Source organism: Larus michahellis, chromosome Z (genome assembly GCF_964199755.1).
Source record: "Larus michahellis chromosome Z, bLarMic1.1, whole genome shotgun sequence".
In the NCBI taxonomy this organism is placed as follows: domain Eukaryota; kingdom Metazoa; phylum Chordata; class Aves; order Charadriiformes; family Laridae; genus Larus; species Larus michahellis.
The window spans coordinates 14,445,518-14,470,510 of record NC_133930.1 but is presented as its reverse complement, the minus strand read 5'-3'; the positions used below and the strand labels follow the sequence as shown (position 1 = coordinate 14,470,510).

Genomic DNA, 24,993 nt, shown 5'->3' with positions numbered 1-24,993 from the left:
AATTAGTCCTCCTCAGCACGTATGTGCACACACAACAAAATCCATTGAATTTAAAAGCAAGAACGGAACTTCTCTAGCTAATACTTTTTAATGTATTCAGACTGTCATTCAACATAGGTCTACCACATGTGTCAATCATTAAAAAACCCCACCCTCAAAACATATGAAATCAAAGTCCCTGTGTAATTCCCAAGAGAACCATTTAATAAAGCAGCTGCAGCACATGAAGACCAAAAAAAAAAAACAAAACCCAAAACAAAACATTTAAAAAACCCTCAAACTAATCAGTTATGCTGGAAGCAAAAATCTGCAAAGACAAAGTTAAGGTGCACCTCCACAACTACTTTTTGAGGAATACTCCTATAAAACATTCTCTTCTGCAGATTCAGCCTGCTTCATTATACATGAACTAAGCAAGGATCTGCAATGATTAAGGGAGAAGTTCTCCCTACTTGGTTCAATGCATCAGTTGGACTTCACACATATTTTCGTCAGGGAACACACAAAAAAATAAACAAAAATTATTAAAATAACTCCAACACTCCATGCTTCTCTTTGAAGTAAAGCAGTATACCAAGAGTTGGAGTCTATACCATAATACGTATATATTAGGTGGGGAAGGGGCACTACACACTTAAAAGCTTGAGTATTTTCCCTTTGCAGCCATAATGCTTTTCATGGATGAAATAAAAAGTTCAGTGATAATTTTATGTTGTGTCAAGAGCTTGACTCTGCAATAAACCTTTCAGTTTATATTAAAAAATTGTTAAGAGTAGAATACAGAAAAATAAAGTGAGCCAACCACACACCCTACAATTTGGTAGAATTCATAGAAATGAGAAGCACATCGAAGTATCCAAAAGAGTATGTTCTATTCATTTAAACTACAACTTATTTATATTACCAACATGGTACTCTAAAATAAAATTAATTTCTGACATGACAACCAAAAGCCCTACCTCTACTAAATCTTATATTCTCATTTCTCAATTATCATTGTGCAATTTTGTCAAAAAAAACAATGACTTTCTCTGTAATCAGGGAATATGACTTCAAGTTTAGGGAATGACTAAACATAGGTTGGAAATTCTGCTGTAGATCTATTGTCAAAACACCTAGACCACAAATGCAATATAATGAAAATAACATTTCATGCCTAGGTTTGTGGTGCCTTATCACCAGATGCAATGAGCCAGCTCTCTTTGGGAGCAGGAGAATGAATGTTAAGGAGGATGCAATCAAGGAACAGGGAAATAAACTCCAAGGAAAAAAAACAAAACACCACCCTCTCAAATTGTAAACCAGAATTATAACATATGAATTCTAATTTCTTCTATATTTGTAGAAGATTCTTATTAGAAGAATCAAAACTGTGACAGATCATCTCCAAAACTAGTATTAGAACACAATAACAAGCAGTAACATGGTCAATTGCAGTGATGAGAAGAAGCTTTTTTCCCCATCATTTTCATTCTCAAATACACTTAGACATCTCTATCTTCCTAAAATTCCAAAAGTATGTACAACATTTAATGGCTGGAAGATGTAAAGACAGACACAATAAACTCCATGCAGAAACTGGTCAATTGTAAATAAGGAACCTTTCAAATTCAAGAAAAACCTGTAGGAATGCCTGCCAACTTTATGATAGGTGTGTGAAACAAAATAAATTTTCTGAATCAGAGGTGCAGCTTTTTAGCATGGAGATTTTTGCTTTTTCTTTACTACAGCAACTGTTGGATTTATGAGAACTTATATAGATTAATTTCCCTATACTACTGATAAAAAAAATATATATATTCTTTCAAAACCTTCATGCAGTGGCAAAAAACTCCCTTTTTCTCCCTGTGACTAAGAGAGCTTTGACCTCACTGAGCCTCATGGCAGGTCTTAGGAATGGTCATGAAGCAGAAGCTTCCAGACTAACAGGTTTCAAATTTGATTTAAAAACCCAAACAAACAACAAAAAAAAACACAAGGAAAAAAAAAGTTAATACACATGCATCCACGCACACCTTTGCCCTATTTCTCAATTAAAATTCTTGAAACATAAATTGAAAAACTTGTGTTCTTAGGAAAACATCAGCCAGCTTTTTCATTTTAACCCAGAAGTGTCAGCCACACTAAAAAAAGTCCTGCAAAGCTCTGATGGTGGATCTAACAGTAGCCTTTAAGACATTACTGTTATCAGTTATCTGCTCCATTACTTTAACTGAGGTTATCACCTGTAGCAGAAGGGAATACACATTCACATTTCCACAAGTGCATTTCATTGTCCAATGCATCACCTTAAGGCACTAATGAAGATGTTTTCAACTAACCTACCACGTTGAAAAAGTCAGTTAAGAGCCAAGCAAATGTTTCCCTCTGCTATCTCTACTATAGGAGCAAGGCAGATGGCCAGGAGCTGTAATGCATTAAACAGCTGTAGCTGGATCAACCAAAACTCACCTTTCAGAGCCCTCATGCTGAAGGCTCCAAGATTAAACAATCAAAACAATTCAAGTAGGACCAATTTTCTCGCTTGAACTTCTGTAACTGACCGGGCTCAAAATGCTGCTGCTCTTCATCCAAAACGTCACATTGAAAGTTGAGAACATGTAAGTAGATGATCACATCACAACTTGGCATACATATTCCCTCTAATTACAGAGCTCTTCTGATGCACCTTCTTCATTTCTCTTGATAACTCAATATTGATGTTTTACTAAGTTATTATAACCACAACCTGTTGACATCTTATCTGAGAAGAAAGGGACACCTTCAACGTTTTCTCTTCCTAAATGGCAAGGTGATTGCAGACAGAGTTACAGATTACTCACAGATTTCTTCATATTTGCAGTGCATCTTGATGGCGATCCTCGGAACTAGACTTGATCATTAATGTTTTACCTCTATGAGATTTCTCAATCTAGGACACAAAAGCTGGCCCAAGTACATGAAAATAGCAGGTTGTACTAGGGCATAAAAGGTAGGATGAGTGCATAGTACCACTATCTTCATCGAACATAATGGAAAGACTCCACTGAATGAGCACAAAAACTTTTTAAGTTGCCATGACAGCCGCAGAAATCTGTAAGTTCAAATACACCATTGGTCTTCAAGGGCTTTACAAAATCTTGAACTCACTTTGAACTATATGAGAATAATCAATAGAGAATCAGAGAGGTGAGGAGAGAGTAATTACCCTCTGAAAACAGATGTCTTCCTATCTTCTTTTTTACAATTAAATGTATGCAAGCTTGCATACATCCACTTCACTACGGCATTAGTCCCAAGACCCCTTAGGGTTTTGACAAACAAATGAACTTAGGAACTTTTCAATATCCATTCAAATATACTTTGTATCCTTCAAGGCATCAGGAACCAAGCTTCATCCACTTCCTTCCATAGACTGTAGCATTTCTTCTTATTATCAGGATCTAGGACTTTGCCAAAATATCAGACTTATGTTTGTCTTTCAAATCCTGCAGACCTAGATTAAAAGCTTGCCAGAGTTCTGAACTCACAAGGCTCTCAAGGCTTACAAGCTCTTGAGATCAATAAAGTGTGATCAGGATCTACAGTTTTCATAATAAAAGTAAAACGTAGTAAGATACAGAACAGCTTTCTGAATACATTAGAGACCAGGTATCCAAGTTTGTTGTTTTCAGATTCTTTTCTTTTTAGAAACATTATTCACTCCTCCCCCACCCCTGCCAGGAATGTAGATACATCCAAAATATATCTACAGTTTGTTCAGTTCCTTGAACAAATATATGACAGCTGAGAGCACAGTCTGATCCCAGTTATTCTCTTATGTATACATCCTTTTGGCGTGGCAAATCCACATGGATGTTGTCTTTACATTGCAACATGCTCACCAAAAGGCAGTACCTTGGCACTCAAAGCAAGATTGTAAGCTACCTTGTTCTAAAACATGGTAGAGATGTTCTGTCAAATTAAATGGGTCACTGTGGTGCAAGAAACAAAACATTATAGGAACCACAAGTTTGACACGGAAAAAAAGATTAGCTGGATTTCCAAGTGGTTATCTCTCACCTGTCCCCTCTTATGAACAGTATTCCTGGAGGGAGGTTGTGGCCTTCAGCTTTGGAAATATCTGTGTGTCAAAACGACCAGTACTTTCAGATTTAGAAATTAATTAATTCCTGTGGAAGCTTTGATTAAAAAAAAAACACTGGACTGGCATAACCACAGATACCTTCAAATACATTTCTGCTGAACTTGCGAGTCAATTCGAAGAATATCCATCCTGAAAATGGATACACTTGGAAGCCGAGAAAGAGTTAGGGGCAGTTGCTGGATGGGAGGAGCTGTATTAAAGGAGTATCTCCGTTCTTCCATTTAACCTGAAATCTTTCCAAAGCAGCGGCTAGAACACCATTAGTACGGAAGCCTCTGATGTTATGCTTTCTTGCAAGCCTGATGATTGCCTTAAATTCCAGATTAAACTCTTTCAACAAATAGTAGGATGATAGCCTAAAGACTTCTAGAACTGTTTGTCCTACCAAACTGAAATGGGCCTTTTGTAAATATCTGTGAAAAGGTAACAAGTCTAAATAATAACCATGCTAATCTTTGTTTTAGCAGAATGGTAACACTCTATTAATACTGTTTGGTGGACTCTAAAATCCAGAGATTTCTGAATGATCTTGAATGATCTCAAAGACACAACAGATAAATTATCACTTCCCCATTTACACCTCATGAGGGATTCAACAGGAGATTTCATACGCAAGAGGGTTAAATGTGAACATACTTCTCTTCAGAAACACAAAGATGACTGATCCTCTAATGCTGAGTTCTGGATGAACCATTTTGATGACTCCAGTACAAACTTTCTTTTTCTAAAGCATAACAATTGAGAGTTTTATATTTTAAAGCTCTAACATTCTTCAGAGATTACTGGGCCATGACTCCACTCATTTGAAATACCACTTATTTGAATTATTTAAATCACCAATGAATAAATTTAAACAAAACATACCAGTCCTAAGCAGTTATTACTTACTGTCAAACCTTCCAATTTTTAACACCAGAGACAAGTCAGACAGAGGCCAATTACAAGCTTATCTTACTTAAGCTAACAGTTGAGATCAGGAATTTTCAACAGGTAACACATAACTGTATGTCTAAATAACAAGCCTACATTTACTGACAACTGTTTTCTTAGTTACTTTTCATGGATCTCTTCAAAGTTGTTCAAGCACCCTGTCCCCCACAAGCAACGGTGTTCTGTAGACCACAAGAATCTAAATGAATCAACCTCATCTGGGTACAAGGAAGGTTTAAAATTACTGTAATGGTACTGATGGATGACCTATCAATGGAGCGAGGTACATTCTTATCTTTCTACTCCTTCATGAACAGCCAGCATTACTGACCATGAGAGTTAGCTCTCACGTGATCTCCCGCAAAAGCCATATTCCAATAAACAAGGAACTAAGCAACCAAAGAGAACTCTTCCCATCACTAGAAGAGATTCCCACAGTACTGGCTCCTCCCCTTGAAGGAGAGAGTCATCAAACACAGGTCAAAAATTTTATTCTCACTGCTTGCTCCGTTACAGAAGAAACTAAGAAAGTACAGTATAGGAGTAAAGTATAATGTGTATATATACACCGGTATATACTATACCAGTATAGAAACTGGTATAGGAAGCCTCCTAGAACAGAAAGTAATTCCGAAGTCTTTGAAGTAGAGAAGAGAGGTCTTCCAGCTGCTGCAGTTCAGAGGAAGGGATTTCTGGGAATCTGAACAGAAACAGCTGCTAATTTTTAGCAATCCGTTAAAAGACTTTATCAAACTTCTGGTCACTGTGCAAAAAGGAAAGCCCCTCAGAAGGATGTACAAACTCATTCAGGACAAAACATAAAAAGACTACAGGAATCTCTGACATGCCTTAGGGTGTAGCAGACTTCAGAATCTTCATTTTGGTAAAGTTTTGCTTGTTCCCTTAAACATAACAATAACATAATCAGCATAACTGGAGAATGAAATATGATTTTATGAATTTTTCTACTTAAGGATATCTGATAACTTGTTATTCCTTGTCAACTATAGTAATACAAAAGAAATATTACACTAGAAAATAAGAATTAAACTACAGAAAAGTATAATCCAGCATCTACACTTGTTTAGAGATTGGAAACTATAACTTAACCTCCCTGAATTTAATGTTGCTTTCACAAACAATACAGTTTTTATTTATGAGATAGATTTTTCTGACACAAATATTGGGGTTTATCCATGTGATTGCTTTGTGAAGAATTATAGTTTTGTAAACTCAATTGTCAAAGTATCTGAGCAAAACCTGAAGTGCAGTTACTTGGAAATACATAATGCAGCACGTAAGAAAAATGCAACACAGTAACAGCAGACTTAACAAAAACTACTTATTTTACGTATCACTTACATATTAACATATCCAATTAGTTTTTAATTCATTTGTATAAACAGCAAACTTCAGAAATAAGCAATGACTTTCAAATCTCCCTTCCGGATGTTGACTTTATTCTGACATCACACCTTGGACTCAAAAATACTTTCAGTAACATTTATACTGCATGATAATGAAAAAAAGTCTGTGTCTTCTTAGGTTGATGTCAGAGTGAACTTTGTGACTCTGAACTATAGAAATGCTGGGCTTAACCTCTTATAAGGTTTATTAATTATACATGCCATTTCCTTATCAAGATTTAAATCCATTGTGGAGAAGTGGCTGACCCAGACCAAAATACAGTTATTACTGGGTAAGTAATACTATAAATTCTCCCATCCATCTAATAGTTTCAATCAAGGGCACGTGCTACATGCAAGCTATATTTAATTTTCTATTCTTAGTTTACGCTACAGATTAAAAATTTAAAAAAAAAAAAACAAACAACTTCTTATGGAACTGCTAGGTTTTAGTTATTTTCTACACCTGCCTACAAGATCAGGTTTCTGCACAAAGCTATATAAAGCACAACCTGTTACACATGAGCACCAAAATAAAGTGAACGCTGTTTAAAAAAAAATAACAAATGCTCTACGTAAAAAAAAAAGTTTTTCACTCAGTATTTAATTCTTTAATTCTTTATAAAAAATATAAAAGAAAGTATTTTTTCCTAGATAGATGGAAACATTGCAATACTTCATTGCAATTTCTCTAGATAGAAGAGGAATTTCTTCCCCTTTTCTTAAAACATATCTGAACACACACACACACACACACACACAAAAATCTCTAATCTATAGGAACTGGAGGCTGCAAAGCTGCTTTTTCTTGGGAAAACTACATAAGGTGCCAGTTTCATCCATCATGTCACACTACGAAATGCAAACCTAATGAAAGCTTGTATATACAAAATACATGATACCTAATTTTCACGCTGTCCTACTACATAGACACACAATCATTTATATTTTACACTGTCTCATTTCATCTTCTGGTACTAGTGACTGTAATCTTCTGCAAGATTACTATACAAATGACTACACCTGTAGCTCCATTTTTAAGAAAATAAAACCCCTATAACATATTTTTGGAAATGAATGCAAATATATTGGTTATAACTACACATTCTGTTGTTTCATTAATTGGCTACATAAAATTAGACGTAAACAAACTATTCATTCTCAATAGTGTTCTATTAGTTTCTTCTTTGGGAAACTTTTGGGGGGAGATGGGTAATGGGGAGAAAGGGAGGGTAGCTGGACAAAACTTAAAAGGTAAGAGAAAAAGGTTACTTACCTATAACTGTAGTTTTGAGAGTTTTGCTCCGGCAGATTCACACTCTTGGGATGTGTGTCTCTGCTGCTATGGGCTTGGAACGAACTAAAAAAAGAAGGGCCCACAGCAGGCATCCAAATGCCTCCTAACTGATTCAATTATTGAAAATAAAGTTATTACAGCTTCACTTCTTCCTAATTCAAAGAATCCACAGTAAGATTCCAAAGAAGTGGGTAAAATGGATCCTCAGAGGTAAAATATATAGGGGGGAAAAAACAGATATACGAATAGGTTTATCTCATTAAAAAATGCTTCTAATGCTTTTAAGATTAAAAAAAAAATTAGCCTCCCAATGAAACAGTTAGTGATTAATGATTTCATTACTCCTCTCATAAACTCCACAGAACAGTGCCTTTTACAAGTACAACTCCATAATCTGTTAAGACAACTGCATTATATAAAAGGGTCTTTGAAGTAGCCTAAAATCTAACATTGAACACACAGTGCTATGCACAGAAGAGCTTGAATTAAAATTTCCCAAAGAGTCTCTGAAAAAAGATGCATTACTTTCTGTTTTTTCAAGTAATTTCCAAGGTTATCTTCCCTTTTGCCCTTCCTAGAAGACTCAGAGGTCCTTTTAACATTAGTATCTTAAATACTTCTGATTCACAGTATTTGGGGATTTTAGAAAAGCATGAAAGATCTTGAGGGATAAACCCCGAAACTGCAAGTTAATTCGGTAGCGGGTCTAAATCTTGAAGAACAAGAAGAGCTTAATGTAATGTTCAAGGAAAGGCTTAGACCGACAGTGACTGACTAGCTTTGAACTACTTGACTATGCACAAAAACAACCCATTTCTATTTGAATAGTGGCAAAGAACAAGTTAATGCAAAGAACTGAGGTTATCAAAATAAAAATTCTCCCTCAAAACCTCCCTCCTCAACCAAGGAAAAAAAGATTCCTGAGAAGAACAGAAATTCCTGGGACGCAATCCTCTAAAACTCAGCAGGATTTCCTGTACTTTCTTGGAGTAGTCAACTTCAGAATGTGAACAAAGTACAACTTCAGTTAAGTGAACAAAATATGTTCAGAATATTGTTGTGGGAAAAGATAATCCCATTCTGTATCAGGCCTTCTGAATCACTATTTTTCCAACTCAGTTAATCTCAGTCTTATTAAGTAATAGCTGGATCTATCTATAATACTACACATCCTTTCAAAAGGGAAGATATGATCTAGTATTGATTTACAACTTGTATCTGATGAGGGTATAGAGGCCATTGCGAGGTGGGCAATGAGAACTGAAGATCTGAGGTACGTCATGCTCCATGGACTTAATTCTTTGATCTGACGTTATTAAACATAATAGATGTATTAGAATGTAACTTTTGATGCCAAGTGCCTTAATCTCCAAAATCTCCAGCTATTCCTTTCATTAACAGATACGGACTAATTATTGCAAAATTAATCACTACAGAGAGATGTCCTTGATGGAAAAAGTAGGAAGAGGAGATGGACTCTTGTCCTTACACACAGAGGACAAGGATGAAACTAACTTTTTCAATCTCTGCACCTCTCTATCATCATGAAAAGACCATATAATCCACTTGATCCAAGACTCAAATAGACCAAAAGGACAGAATCATAAAAAGAGCTTTGAAAAGCACTCAGATATGAGGCAAAAGGTCTGTATTACAAAATCACGCCTTACACATATCTCACATACATTAGGTCAAATCTGCCAGATTTGCGTTAGTGATTTTTGCACTAAGAATTCCTTTTTCAGAAAGCAAAAAACATGACAACCAGGTTCCAGAAAGATACACTGCGTTTCAAAGACGACACTTCCGCAAAACCCTGTGTTAGTTCCACCTCTGAAACAGAGACTGCTTTCCACTTTGAGACACTTTGGTGGAAGTTAAATATTTTAACATTAATTTGTTGGAATTAATGACTTATTACAGAAAGTACTATAATTACCAAAGGGCTCCAATCCCTATTTCCCACCTATACCAAACATCATAAAAGGAATTCAGCATTAAAAAAAAAAAAAAATCTCCTAGCATTGCCCTAGGCAAGTGTAGCAGTTGTAGAAATTTTAGCAAGAATGCCCCCAAAAAAATCTCTGCCCCTCCTCTGGAATAAACAGTTCCACCACACTACTGGTTCCAAGCCTCAGAAAGAACATGTCACATGCAACAAAAGCCTTAGTGATAAAAAGAAAGAATCTGAAAACCTTTGATGAAGCACAGTAGTATAAAGATTTCATGACTAAAAGAAAAGGGAAGAAACCACTAATCTTCTATCAAAACTTTTGAGTGCAATTCTATTCAAAGTAATTTATGGAAGACAGCAATATGTGCCTACACAGAAAGTGCTGTGTGACTGTAATATGTATCCCCATGTCTCGATTACAAAAGCAGCAAAGATGCTTTCATGCAGATTTTAGCATGTGCTAGCATCTTGAGTAAGTTCTCTAGAGGGACACTTGCTATGGTTAGGCATCAGCTAGCACTATACCCTCCCGTTCTAATTAGACCAAGTACTTGCTACAGTCACACTATTTTCTTGACATAATGTGACCTGAAGTTACAGTATATGTACTAAAATGCACAAATGCCAGGCTTTTGCATAAATACAGCAAGCAGCTTTGCAAAAATGAATGACATATTTAGGAGTTATTGGATATACTTCTCACAGACATATTCCTACAGGAACAATAGAGGAAGCTTCCTCCTGCAGTCACACCAAACCTACAACTAGAACAATCCCAGAGTGTATCAACATGTAGACATAGGATAAGTTTACAAGCAACAGCAAAAGCATTACCAAAAAAATAAGAACCACATTTCTCCAAGGTAGCAGCTTTTCAGGAAATCTGTCCCAGGACTGCTTGAAGTGCTACTACTATTCATTGATGGCTGAAACCTCAGCAGCCAAAATGAAAAGAGCTGCTGTCTAGATAGGGGCAACTTACCACCATTGCCTAAATGGTGATCATTTGTCCCAATATAAGGCAGCAACTCTTGAACCTGATTCATAGCAACTGCAGGAACTCAGGAAGAACTGAGACTTGCCAGAGGATGCAGGTAGAAGGGAACCATAAGGCTGGAATCCTGATTTGGGAAGATGGTTACTGAGCAGTGGTGAAGGGGAGAGATCACTCCTTTCCCCAAAAGAAACAAATCAGAGTCTGCCCATGGCTTTGTAATTATGGTAAACAAACTTTATAACTATTGCTCAACATTTCCTGAAAGCCAGAACAAAAGTGAAAGTCTGTTTTAGTCTTGCTCTAAGAATTTGAAGGCTGCTGTGCGCTATCAAAAACTCAGTGCATTCTTCCAAATGCTTCACAGCTAAAATGTACTAGAAGTCCTACTTGAACTGTGTGGATACAAAAGTAGCTTCTGAAGTATTAGGAGACAAACCACAAGCTCTCTATCGAGAAATTTAAAATTGGTAGAAAAGATTTAAGCAAAGTAACAAATTCCCCATTTCATTAAATTAAAATTAAAGACAGTAGAGATCTATTTTGAGATGAGCACACATTTTTTCCATATATTCACAAACAATGTTTCCTAAAAACACTTGATTTAGTTACCAAATAAGAAATATCTAAGAAGTTAAACCTTTTAGTAATGGCAACAACCACATTTACAAACAAACACGCACATAAACTCTCTCTCCCCACTCCCATCACAGCAGCTTTAAAAATAGAAAAGAAATCTTTGAATAGGGAGAAAATTTGGGCTCTTGCTGCTGGTTAAAGACCAAAATGGTATGTAAATTCAGTTGTGTCCATGCAAGTCTGTCCAAAATTGACTATTTTCACCTATGAGATTCCAAAATCAGAATTCGCGCCGTTTTCTACTCCGCAAGATTTTTGTTGGTTGTACTATAAAGATTTTTTTTTCTCAAAAGTTAAACACAGTCCAGAGGAAGCTTCTGAAAAATACTAATGATAACCTATCACTTATCTTCACGATTTACATGTAGGCTTTGCATCTACTTTTGAGATTTCTGAAGCCTAAGACCTTCAAACCAGTTAGCAACAGAAAAAAACAAAACAACAACAAAACAATCCAAAGAAATCAGTTAAGACAACCAGTACAGCTACTGAAGTGAAGATAAAACATTTCAGAGGCTCATCTGGTTCTGTGCTAGAGATCATATAGATATATGGTAATTCTCTAAAGCTTATAATGCCTATGTAATAATGAACATCCAGTTGAACAAACATTGGAGACAACATAGTAGTATATAGTACCCAATCATTACACTGTCTCTAAAAGACTAGGTGTGATTTAATCTAACATCTCTTTCACATTAGGTTCAAATGGGGATATGAATAGAAATGTGAAAAAAAGAATTTTCCTGTATTTTTTTATATTAGGGAACATGGTTAGTTAATTAGTAACCACCAAAACTTACTACAAATTTTGACTTATGGTACTTCTGGGATTATGGAAACTATAAACAACACAAATTGTACTTCATTCATTCTCATGGTTCAAAATAAGAGTAGCTTAAAAAGAATTCTGAAACTTAAGAACTTAATTTTCCATCCATTAAGACCCGCAAATAAAGAATACCAGATATAAAAATATGCATATATGAGAGATTACAGTTCATTGTTGGAAGGGAATGGAGATGAATGTCGCAGAAGAACCTACACTGAGTAAACAGAACTGAACTATGTGACAATGACAGGAAGTTTTTTATATATATATATATATGGGTTTTATATGCATATATATATATTTATATAATATATATAGTGTATACACACACACATTCCTTTTACCTTTATCTTGCACTTCTTTTGAAAATCGCTCCCTTTCAATAGCTGATTCACGTTCTATCCGCTCAATTTCAGCCAATGCATCCAATTCTACTTCATCATATGACGTTATAGTTCCTTGTTGCGAAACCTGTTGCTGTGTCTGTACCACAGGAGTTTGAGGTTGTTTTGCAGCAACTGAAGTGTTCTGTTGTAAAACAGGCACTTGTTGTGCCTGAAGGAAAGCTGTCTGTTCGTGCTGCGGCAAACACTGAGCAGCGTTTAGTGGGCGGTTAACATCCTGTGGAGTAACGGGTGTTTTAGAAGTCTGTCCTGGGTACTGCACATTAAAAGGAATATCACCCTCTGACACACTGCTGTTTTCCAAACCAGAAAGCATATCATCCTGCTGGTCCATATCCGAAGATCTTACACGAGAGAGTCTTAATGTAAGCTTAGTGGAGTCCTTGGAAGGAGAACTAATGATATCATACATTGCAGCTTTTTCAGTCTGGTCTTTTTCATCCTTGCCTAACTTCATTTTCTTTTGTTTCTTTTGCTTTCTTTCTGGAGAATCTAACAATATGTCTGGGGGAACATCTCTAGGTGATGAATAAGGTGGAGGCTGAGATTGTTGGATTAAAGGTTGTCTTGATCCTAGAATAATAATTCAGAAAAACTGAACAGTTATGTTGTTTCATGTTTATATAAAAACACACTAAATATAACCTACATTATTTTAATGTGTATTTCTACACATATCTGTGTTCACAAAAGGTCTACATAAGATTGGTAGGAAGCACATCATTCCTAGATCGAGATGCAATTGAGATAGTTGCAGTGTATTTCCTAGGAATTTCAGCAGTCCACTGCAGGTAGAGAAGTGATCATTTCAGAGAAGATGGAACAAAAAAACCCACCACCAAAAAAGAATAAATAAAAATAGTACCTCCAGCTTCAGAATACCAACTATTAGAAAATGGTCAATGAAAGCAAGCTGACTACAGAAAAAGGAAAGATCAAAAAGATTCTTAACAAGGTCCAGTGATGAAGACTTAATGATCAGTTTATAGGTGTTAGCCATTTCAGTCACGCGTTTTTAATTAAAATAAAAATAAAAACATACACATCCTCCTTAACTTTGATTTTGACAGTTCATTTTCAACTTTCTTTTTTTTTTTTTTTTTAAGTTTTATTTTAGGTAAACTCATTCCAACCTCCCCCACTCATTACTATCTAGAAAACACTAACTGTCTTAAGACATTTTTCTACCATTCCCTGCCTTATCTCCCCCACTTTTTTTTTTAAACATACGGATTTTTACTTAAACATGCACTCATTCCAGGGTTTGAATGTATCCAGAGAAATTTTTTTAAGAGGACATTTTTAATTAAAAACATTCTCCAATTAATCACATTTAAGTTTTTTTGTTCCTCAAATTAAACCAGCTCCCCATAACTGTCAGCCCAGAGAAAAGCTTTGAAGAACACAGAAGCTTTTCAACTTGTCCCAGTTATAATTTTAGCTACAATTTTTGCCTTAAAAAGGAATACTGGTGTGGAGGAAAAAAAAAAAAGAAACGCCCATTGGCTGGAACAATAGGGCCAGCCTCCTCCTCTTAAAGCAAACGTTTATCAGATTCCATTGATCCATTGGGCAATACTGATCTTCAGAAAGCAGTGACTGAGATCATTATTAGTCATTCTGGTTCAGGTCATCATAGGTCAGTACTTCCAACAACAATCAAAACCTAATTGGAATACAGGTGCCCATGTGCTTCATTCAAGAAACACCACTACATGAGAAAACGGCTTTATTCTGCAGCTTAAATTTCTACCAGATATTTTAAGAAATATTAAGAATCATTAAGCAATGTACTGACATGTCGATGACAAAAAGAATGGATACTTCTAGAACTGCTTGAATTCACATGAAAGTTGTGTCTTTACTGATGACTTCTTTGCACAGTCTGCTGTACTTATTCTCTCTCCCTAGTACATTCTATGAGAAGTCCTATAACTTCTGTATGTAGAGAGCAGGGTGTGAAATGGGTTTATCTTACCCCTTCTTGACCATCAGCAACAACTCTGTATTCTGCCAATAACATCCACAATGTTGGAAAGCCCTGTTTTGACTCATCCAGGTTCTCAAGATCTTTCCACTACTCCACTTCCCCTCCTCAAATTAGACACCACACTCAATGACCAGTTCTGAAGTCCTGGCTACACCCTATGATCTACCACTTGCCTTTCACCACAGATTCCTATTCTTGTGATGCTTCCCTCCACCAATTACAGTCTCTCTTGGTAATTTAGAAGACTGTCTTAATGTAGTGTATAGCAGAAGTCGTTAGCCACCGATTTCTTTTATGGTAGTGACTACCACTCAAGAAATACAAGCTGCATTTTTATTTCTACAAATATTAGAGGCAGCTCTAAACTTTTCACAGAGATTTTACTGACATCTTACTCTTGAATTATCTCTTAAATGAATACTGAAGTTGTAACAATGGAACATTTACTGTTTTTCAGAGTTACACTTCAAACAGAGGACACAGATTTGATTTTCCATTGTCCTAAACTTTTAAATAAATATGAAAAGATTGTTCTGATTTGGTATTAATTTGGTATTTGTCATGCTGAAAAATAACACTACAGCAACAGATAAGGTGGTTCTTTTTATCTTGGGGTAGACTTGAGGAGGTCAGAAGGATTTCAGTGCATTTCATTGAACATAATTAGAATCCAGTAAATGAAGAAATGTAAGCAAAGTTTTCCCTCTCCTAGGCAGCACTACGAATAGGTATTTGAAAGTATCTTCCTCCTGAAGGAAATTCCTTGATAGCAAGGCCTATAAGCCACGTTTTAAGAGTGAGAAGTCTATTGGCAACAAGGAGGCTTAGAATGTACGATGCCTATGTTTTGAGGTGAGAAGAAATTGAAAAAGTTTCACTCTGCCACAGACATTAGCAGTCTAAACAGGTATCACACATTGAACAAGTACATATTCTGTTGGATGCTTGGACTTCAGGCAACACATCACCCGTTACACAGAGAGTGTTGTGCCTCTTACTGTGAAAGTCAGTCTGAAATATTTCCTATGTGAAAAGCTTGAGCCATGATATGTCTGAGAACAAAGCTCTTACAAGACTTGTTGATAACAGAAGAAATGCTTTTGTGGAAAGAATACACAGTCAGATGGGTATGATCTGCTTGCTGAACCATCTGAGATTCCAAGGTTGAGAAGGTTTGTTCTACAAAATGCTGTCAATGTAGTAAAACATGAGATGATGTTCAGAAACAATCTTTGTGAATGAACCAAACTTCAGAATGTTCTTTTAGAACAGAGAAATATGTAGGCAGCTTTTGAGTCTGAATCTAGGTCTGTGTGGTAATTCAGGAGAAAAAAAATATGACTTTCTGTAGTTCCTCTTCCATAGTATCAGTAAAAGAATTTTGTGCAATCTCTTTTTATATGGCAGGAATATGTAAAATTTGTGAGAGGAAAAGAGATTCTCCACTGATTTGGGAAGGTCATTGTATCATTACTGAACAGAGAATATTGATGTTCAGCCAGACAACACCAAATGTAGCTGAGAAGCAGGTAACACCAATAGGAAATATGGCCTTTACAGAGAACAAATACACCCATCAACAACACCTCCATCGTCTTTCAGTAACAGTCATTCTGATCATCTGTGATAATCCTGGCGCTGGTTCTCTGTATTAATTAGTTTTCCTACTAATTCCTAGGGGTAGATGGCACTAAGTATGGAAGAAGTTTCATCATCTGCTGTAGCAATTTGTAAACACCTTTTTTCTGTGACTCGACTGTTTTCTTATTAAATCCTTTGTAATGCAAGCAACTATAAAACGCATTGCATTGACAGTGACTTAGCCTTCTTAAAAATAAAAAATTTTGAAATAACTTCTTGTCTGCTTTCCCCTGGAATGGCTTCACTTGCTCATTGTGCATCAGTAACTTGGGTAGCAAACAAATAAGCATCTGTCCAGGAGACTGCAGACAACACTGACATCTCCATTTTACAGTTTTTGTCTGTACACGTCCTAATCAAACCACAGTACTCAAATCTTATTTAAGTATTCATGATACTTTCTCTGATCACCTCTGAGCTTCTTCAGAGAAAAGGCCACTTGCCTTTCAGAGCTGATGCACCAAAGTCACACCACTGATCACATTCTTTGTTATAATCCACAGGGTTAAAAAAACAACTATTAAGGTTACCAGGAACTTAGGATTCAGATAGTTTACACAATTTTAAAGAATTATCAGCTCTTCACTTGCATAACAACAACTTCCAAAGTGTCACTCAAAGGGTCATTCCTTCAATTCCCTTGCAAGTAAAGGTTGCCAGATGTTGACAGAAAGTCTTTCACCCATTCTACATCCTCTTTTGCCAGAAGTATCGTTCCCTATGCATGAAATCTGTAAAAAACTGCTAGTGAACAAATGAAGAATAATGTCTACTACTTTGTTCATACACATTTGAGAGAAACTTCAGGAACATTCAAGACCTGCACCTTTTTAAATCCATAGCAAAGTGATCCTCAAGACTCCAGAAACATTATTTAAGTGGGTACCAAATTGTTGTACAAACCTGGACACAGCACTCCAGACTTTTTATTGGAAAAGTCTTTGGAAAGAGAGGCTTTAAGGAATGAGTATGTGCTACATGTGGATTATTAGACTTCACATATGAGTAATTATACTGTAAATAAGTTCCTACAGGCAGAAGCTGGAGAAGGAGAAAAGAACCAGAGCATTCATATTGCATTCATACTGATGTTCATCTGTTGGAAATGCTAAGAACCTGGCAATAACAGAACATGAGGAAGCCACTACTGCCAGAAGATTCTAAGAGACTGCAGTGACAATGTGTAAATGGAAGCACCTCATTTTTTTAATTTTATGTACCACTTTCACATAAATGGAATGTTTGCATGAAAAAGATATAAGACAAATTCACCCCGGAACTCCCGCTAAACCAATCTCAGCATTAGTAATAATCATCTTGATTTGTGCCTTCAGCAGACTCAAAAAACAGACCCTTCAAAAGGATGGTCAAGGAATGCCCAGAGTATTATACATAGTCTGTATGATTTGAGTACATACTATGCATACAATTTCTCTGTAAGGATTGAGATAATAATAAAAAGGTAGTATTCCAAAGTGAATTTGTTAAGAATAAGTATAATCAAATCAAAATAATTTTATCCTGTGAAGAAGTAGGTCTTGTGGATTAAAAAGAACTGAGTGCCATATTTGGACTTTAGCATGGCTTTCTGTATAAAACTCACAGAATATTCCTCTGGAAATCTTCCCCAGTTTTGTACTAGATATAAAGAAATTATTACTTGTTTTGATAAACAGGCAATGTTGACATTCATTTTCAAAGAGCATAATTCAATTTAAAATTCAAACTTAACGGGATAGCATATGAGACAGACAAAGAAGAACATATATTTGGGAGGTTTTTAGGGACAGGTTGTATTCACTTTCCACATACTCTTTCAATAGTTTTCAGGGAACAGTCCCACCACTTTCTCCAGAGCTTCAAATGCCTCATGAAAAACTCAGCTTTGGCTGTTCCAGCTTAGAACTGCTATGTTCAGAAGCATCCTTGCATAAAAAAATTAAGATTTGAAGAAAGAAATAAGAATGAATGTTTATTTTGACCCTGTCAGAAGAAATCTTTGAATAAGTTTCTTCCATCTTTCTTTTGAAGGAGAGAGCGTGGGATGATAATTTTTTTTAACAAGCACCTTTAAGAGCACTGAAGTCTGTACTACAGATTTGAGAAGATTCCTAATTCTTCTTGCCACCCACTATACATTCAGAGACCAAGTGTAGAGGAATCTCTCTGGAGAAGTCCTATAAATCCCTAAGAAAATAAATGTAATCTTCCCAAATTATTCAGAAAATAAATAAATACCCATTAAAAATTTCTGGATGGAAAGAATTTATTTCTGAAAAAGAGTGCAAAATTATATAGTTTCATAAGGGTTGTTGCTAGTCCTCACAGATGTTTTCCCAGGAGTTTAGGAAACTGTATGGGAACTGGACTGTAAATGATATGAACTCTTCTCTTTGGAAGCAATGGACTAAAAACATTGCGAAAGGCATTCCTTTATACAGATCTTTAGAAGTTATCTTAAGGAAAAAAAAAAAAAATCTTTTCTGACGTTCCAGAGCAGTGGAAAAGCAGAACAAACGGATAAAAGATTTTGATGAGTAATCGATCTTGGGTAATGGAACCCACAAAATATTTTATGAGATCAACAAAACTCCATGTTAACTCTTCATAGATTAATTCATATAAATGAATTTTTTAAGAAAGTGGATGTGGTAACAGATGACAGCATGAAAGCAGAGCCATTATTCTGTTTGCATAGCTAAAAATATATAATTTACATTAAAAGGAAGGATAAAGACCTGGATACAACTTCAGCTGCTCTAGTACCTTTACTAGAGCAGAAATGAAGCAAAGATTTCTGTAACAGAGAAATTTTACTCCACTGAGTAAGTGAATAACCAACCAAAACAACAAATATAACTCTGCCATCTCTCAAGCATCTGCCTGAGTTGCCAACAAAACTTCTTCCTCATTCGGATTCGATCAGACAGTTACATTCAGTCTTAAAGTAATTCAAGACTGTGAAATCACATTCTCCAAGCCTTCAGAAGTCCTTGCTACTTCCACGTCAAAAGTACAGAAACGCAGTCTGGACCCATACCTTTGGTAATTGCCTCAAGCTTCTATGTTATATAAGAAAGCTTAGATAGTGTAACATCCTTCCTGAGATCTTTCTCTGGACTAATGATGTCTAGTGACATTTTCTTTGTCCTCCCAAACAATTAAGTGCTTTGCTTATTTTCTTTATCAAAGTTTGCAACCTGTCAACCAAACTTTCAAGGGTTAATGACAGTGGCAACAAAAAGCTCAGCATAGATACTTCCTGTTTGTTCATCACTGGGAAACTTATCAGTACAACTTTCACTTCAAATCATAGGCAAAAAACTCACTGTTAGGGATGCTGTGATCTAAATAACACTGTAATTATCCACACCTCTTCCATGCATTTTTAAAATATGAGATTAGAGGAAGGAAATGTCTCGCAAGATTCTTGCATCATCAAGAACTGGCAAAATGGTAGCACCATTAGTAACAGTATTTCAGTTGTGTACTTCATAGATGGGAAAAGTAAAACTAACGTACAGGTAGAATAAACCAAAAAGCTCCTCTTGCATTTTTTCAGCCCCTCTAATGCTCAAACATTACAATCTTTACTGTACAATCAGACTGTTTTCAGAAACAATCTGAAAAGGTATCCCTTCAAAATGGGGTTCTGAGACAGCCAATTGAAACAGCAACAACTTTAACCAAAAAATAATTCAAATGTTCTTCTGGCTGAGTGGTAAACATGTATCTGAGTGGAAGCAGCTTAGATTCACAACGCTGTTAAACCGATAAACTCAAAAGAGAAAACCAACCACATTTAGTTTTCACCATTTACACAATTCTTACAAGTCCTTCAGCACAAGACCTCCTGAAATACTGATGCTGCTGGCATGCTATACACATACACAGAGATCACTTAGCAGGCACAGGATCATAGGATAATTCAGTTAAGAAGGAACCTCAGGAGGTTTTTAGTCCATGCAGGACTTAATGCAGGGCTTTACCCAGCCTGATCTTGAAAACCTCAAAGGACAGAAAATGCACAGATTCTCTGGGCACCCTTTTCCAATACTCAACTGATAGTGAAAAAGTTTTTCCTTGGACCTAGTTAGAACCTCCCTTAAATAGACTTCCAATTTGAGTCCATTGTATATCATTCTTCCACAACACTGAAAAGCCTGACTCAAGTCTTTCTGATAATCTCCTCATGGGTACAGGAAGGCTGTTCTAAGGTCTACCCCCAACAAAGACATCTCTTCTCCAGGCTGAACAAGGCCAATACCGCTGCCTTCTCTGGAATCTCCCTATCCCCTGTTCTCCCTCTCCACCTAATCTGACCATCCAGAAAGACTTTGTTACTATTGCCCTATAAACATACAAGCAGTGAAAAAGTAAATTAGCAAGAATATGCCCAAACCCCTACCTTGCTAAGTCTCATGTATCTCAGTCATTGCTTCTTAGGGATAGTATTAAAAATAGCAGAATGCATTCCAGATTTTAGCATAAAGAATTATTTTGAGCAGTTTTTTTTCTCTTCCCTCTCAACTGATTGACAGTTCACCCTATTCCTTCTCCACAGCTAAGGTTTTCAGGCTTCATTTATGCTATATGTACTGCATAGTACTTGAACTTGAACTACATTTAATTTCATGTTCTTAAAATTTCATGATTGCAATTAAGACAAGTGTTGCACGTCAAAACACTTTTGAGCTGGTTAAGAGTTCAATACTCGTAAGGCTGCCTTTAAACCATTTCTTATGTAGAGCAACTAAAACCATTCTTATGAAGAATTTAATGCTCATATTGGAAAGGATTTTAAATCCTTCTGTCCTCCATGAATTTGAGCTTTGTTTTGAAGGATGATTAGTCAATTTTTGGACCTTCATAAATTTCTTCTGGATCAGGGCTCAAAATAATTTTGTATCTAAAACATAAATGACATAACCTCTAGCACTATTTGTATACAGAAGTCAGGAGGAGTAACCCAATACCTCTTTAAACCCTCTGTTCTTTAAAACTTGGGAAAATACATTGAGATATATATGACTGCTAGACTACCTTTAAGGGTTCCATCACTTCCAGCCGGAGAGCAGACTGACTGTGGTGACCTCAAGGAAAAAGATGCAGCATTCCTTATTGAAGGATCACCATCCTAAAGTGACAATGATAAAAAATTAACATTAGGAACATGAACACTTGATAAAATAAAGACTAAAATTAGTACATATACTGATAAAATGGATTGGACAAAAAGCATGCAAGAAATATTAGAAAAATATTTATTTACAAAAAAATCTTTGCAATTTAGATGGCTATTAGACTACTATATAGGCAATATTCCAAAACGCAATCAGCCCTAAGAAGAAACTATAACCAGTACATGCACACAAAAATAAATCTATGTACATGTCTTACAGCTAAATAAGCACTTTTGGTTTACACCAAGGTTACATTTAGAACAGTTTTTGTTACAATCGCTCATAGTAAAGAGCTGAAAAGCAGATATATGACCTCTCTACAATACCAATTGAAAGAAACAGAGAATAAAATGTAGATTTTTAAAACAAACTCACCCTTTTTTTCACTTAACCTACCCTTAAAACTCATTGAGAATGCCATCTTACTTTTACAGTCAAATAAATTAAGACTTTGTATTTATATCCTCCAGCATACGCACATCAGGACTGAATAAAATCTATAGCATTCCCATTGCAGCAGCCAATATAGTCTCGTGTAAAACACAACTGGAGTGAGTTTAGCTTGTTATTTGCCTCTCTCAACAGTTAGATAGGAAACAACTCAATAGTGATATGAAGCACTTCGCAATAAGGAAAACTAGTTCTACTGTCTTCTCTGTTTTACACAGAACAACTTGTTTCAATGGAATTCATAATTTGACAAAGTTCTTCATAATATAAGACTAATTACAGTGTAATGATGTCCATGCTCTATAAGAAATTAAATGTGTCCTTTTTACCCCCACACTATCTTAAAATTATATATGAAAACCATATTTATTCAAATTTCCATTTAATAAATTAATAAATATTCAAATTTCCATTTAATGTTCTACATGGGGGTTTTATTGCTTTCATGGAGCCCTCTGCTGGTCACAACTATATCCATTCACTCAATGCCCTAACTAGATTTAAACTTCTATAGAACAGTATTTCCCATTTTTAACAGTTTTATTTATACAACATGTACAGGAATGTTTTGGGAAAGAACAAACTAACAACCCCTATACCTATGAAGAGACAATTTCTACAATTATAAAGAAATTGCAAAAAGTGTGTTCTTTTAAAGAGTAAAGTCATATAAAGGAAGTCTCCGAAGAAGGTCTAAGGTTATTTACTCTGTTTCCTAACTAAATCGTTATTTCAGTAGCTAATATTCTAACGTGGCTCCTACTGAGGCATCTGAATACACACAGTTCTTTTAAATAATTTTTTTTTTTTCCAAACCTGAATTATCTGTCTGATAAATACCTTTCGTCCTTTTGACCAACTTCAACCCAATTAATAGTATGTTAGAAGACTCAACTGTAATTATAGATGAAAAAAATCAGCTGTTAGTAAGTTAGACAGCTAAATTGGCATTTCAAAGAGATAGAAGCCGGAACAGATGAGTAAGTATGCGCTCCCTCTGTCAATTGCCAAACAGCCGATTTCCACATGCACAGCTGTAGACAGTGTACTTGTTACACCTTGTGAAGACGTGGCTGACACTGCTTAGGGAAAGGAAAGAGTTTGAAATTTGCAGACTGAAGGTGCTTACAAGTCAAGGAATATAAATCCATAAGAAACCAGATTTCATCAATTTCACCATCCACGGGTACTTAGAAAACATTTCTACTACCCTTTTTTTTGCCCTTTCCCACAGCACAATGCATCTAAAACTCAGGCTGTGCTATTAATTACACTTACTTTTGCAACAGTGCTTGTGCAAAGAAATCTAATATTCAGATTCAACACTAAAAAGAACTGTATCTTAAACTTATATGACGTTATTGTAAGTCAGATTGAATTAATTTCCTGATGAGTTACTCATTTACCTACTACACTGAAATTACGGAGCTGATTTTTTTCAAACCTGACTTATCTTTGACTTGTAATGAATCTTAAAAAAATCCCCAAAATAGAAGAAAAAAAAGTTTAGTAACTTTTTAGCATATAAGTTTTATTAGGACAGGAGAGGTCCTCTACTCATGAATGCCAAGGACATAAGCAAAGGTGACTTTTATTAAATTAACTGAACAGACTAACTAGGTAGATGACCTTTCGGGTACACATACCATTCCCACCACAACTGACAAACTTCCAGAAGTGCTCATTTAGTTTCCTAGTTCAGACCTTAATCAAATGATGATATGTGAGCACGAACTTACACTCTAGAAATACTCTCAAGTTTTCCAAAAAATCGCCCTTAGGTAGACTGTATGTGTAGTGAGCTTTCAAGGGTATACTTGCTGATTTTGTAGAATCATATATTGCAAATACACTATACCCTGTAACTATTCACATTTTTTACAGCAATAAAATCCTAAAACTAAGAAATAATAATCCTTATTCATAACTATCTTTGACAAAGGTCACACTGCTTCTGAAAAGGCTGAAACATTACAATTAAGCTTATTATTCCTATATAGACACAAAACTTCAAATTCTTCAAACTGTTTTCTGCATGACAGCTTCTAAAATCAGCTTCTAAAGGTATAATTACAAATAAAATAAATGTAACACATATGCTCCATTTAAAAATGCACAAAGGGATAAAAATTCAAATTTACAACATTTGCTGCTTTACATTTATTATTTCTCCAATTAAACCAACCAATGACGGTATGCTTTATGTTTTCATGGTCTGTCCATTCTGAAAGAGTTTCATGAACTACGATGTGCATTACTTTGATCATAAAATTAGGGATAAATATTTTTAAATATTTCCTCTTTAAAAATTATGAAATAAATTACCCTAATATTAAAGTTTTACAAAATACTGTCTTAACAAAACCTAGATTCTTTTGATAGTGTACCTTTAACATAGCCGGGGGACCTATGTACACTTAATGCCAAGAATAGCTTCCTACTTTGAAGAATTTGCATTGCTGAAGCAGAGACTGAGAAAAGCATCTGATGATTGTGTATTATCATAGGATCATAGAAGCGCCTAGGTTGGAAGGGACCTTTCCGATCTTCTAGTCCAACCATCAACCTAACACTGACAAAAAACATTGCTAAACCATATCTCTAAGCACTATGTCTACCCGTCTTTTAAATACCTCCAGGGATGGTGACTCAACCACTTCCCTGGGCAGCCTGTTCCAATGCTTTATAGCCCTTTCAGCGTAAAAATTTTCCTGAATATCCAGTCTAAACCTCCCCTGGCACAACTTGAGGCCCTTTTCTCTTGTCCTATCACCTGTTACTTGGGAGAAGAGACTGACTCCCACCTGTCTACACCCTCCTTTCAGGTAGGTGTAGAGAGCGATAAGGTCTCCCCTCAGCCTCCTTTTGTCCAGGCTGAACGACCCCAGCTCCCTCAGCCTCTCCTCATAAGACTTGTGCTCCACACCCCTCACCAGCTTCATTGGTTCCTTCATTATGGCACTCTCTTGTTTATGATACTATGATATTTCTTAGCTAAAAAGAAAAATTTAAAAAATAAAAGACTAATAAAACTAATAGCTCTCTGATTTAGGGAGCCTGATGTTAACAGTACACGTGTTGAATACAGCACTTTTTTGCTTCCAGACCCTAGTTTAGGAAGACAAGAGTTGCCCACAGTTTTTGTAA

General features: G+C 35.8%; 1 protein-coding gene across 7 annotated transcripts in view; it reads right to left on the bottom strand.

Annotated features, from left to right (window-relative positions):
• Window positions 1-24,993, bottom strand: part of NIPBL (NIPBL cohesin loading factor) — a 159,003-nt gene that overhangs the window by 59,780 nt on the left and 74,230 nt on the right. For 3 of the 7 annotated variants that reach the window (XM_074571163.1, XM_074571162.1, XM_074571167.1), the window contains exons 8-9: window positions 21,257-21,350; window positions 12,523-13,155 (exon numbers count right to left, since the gene is read on the bottom strand). In XM_074571163.1, the coding sequence (XP_074427264.1) occupies window positions 12,523-13,155; window positions 21,257-21,350 (727 nt within the window). Of the gene's footprint in view, window positions 1-2,451; window positions 2,591-12,522; window positions 13,156-21,256; window positions 21,351-24,993 lie in introns of those variants that run through there. The other 4 variants (XM_074571164.1, XM_074571169.1, XM_074571165.1 and 1 more) reach the window with 3 other exon arrangements.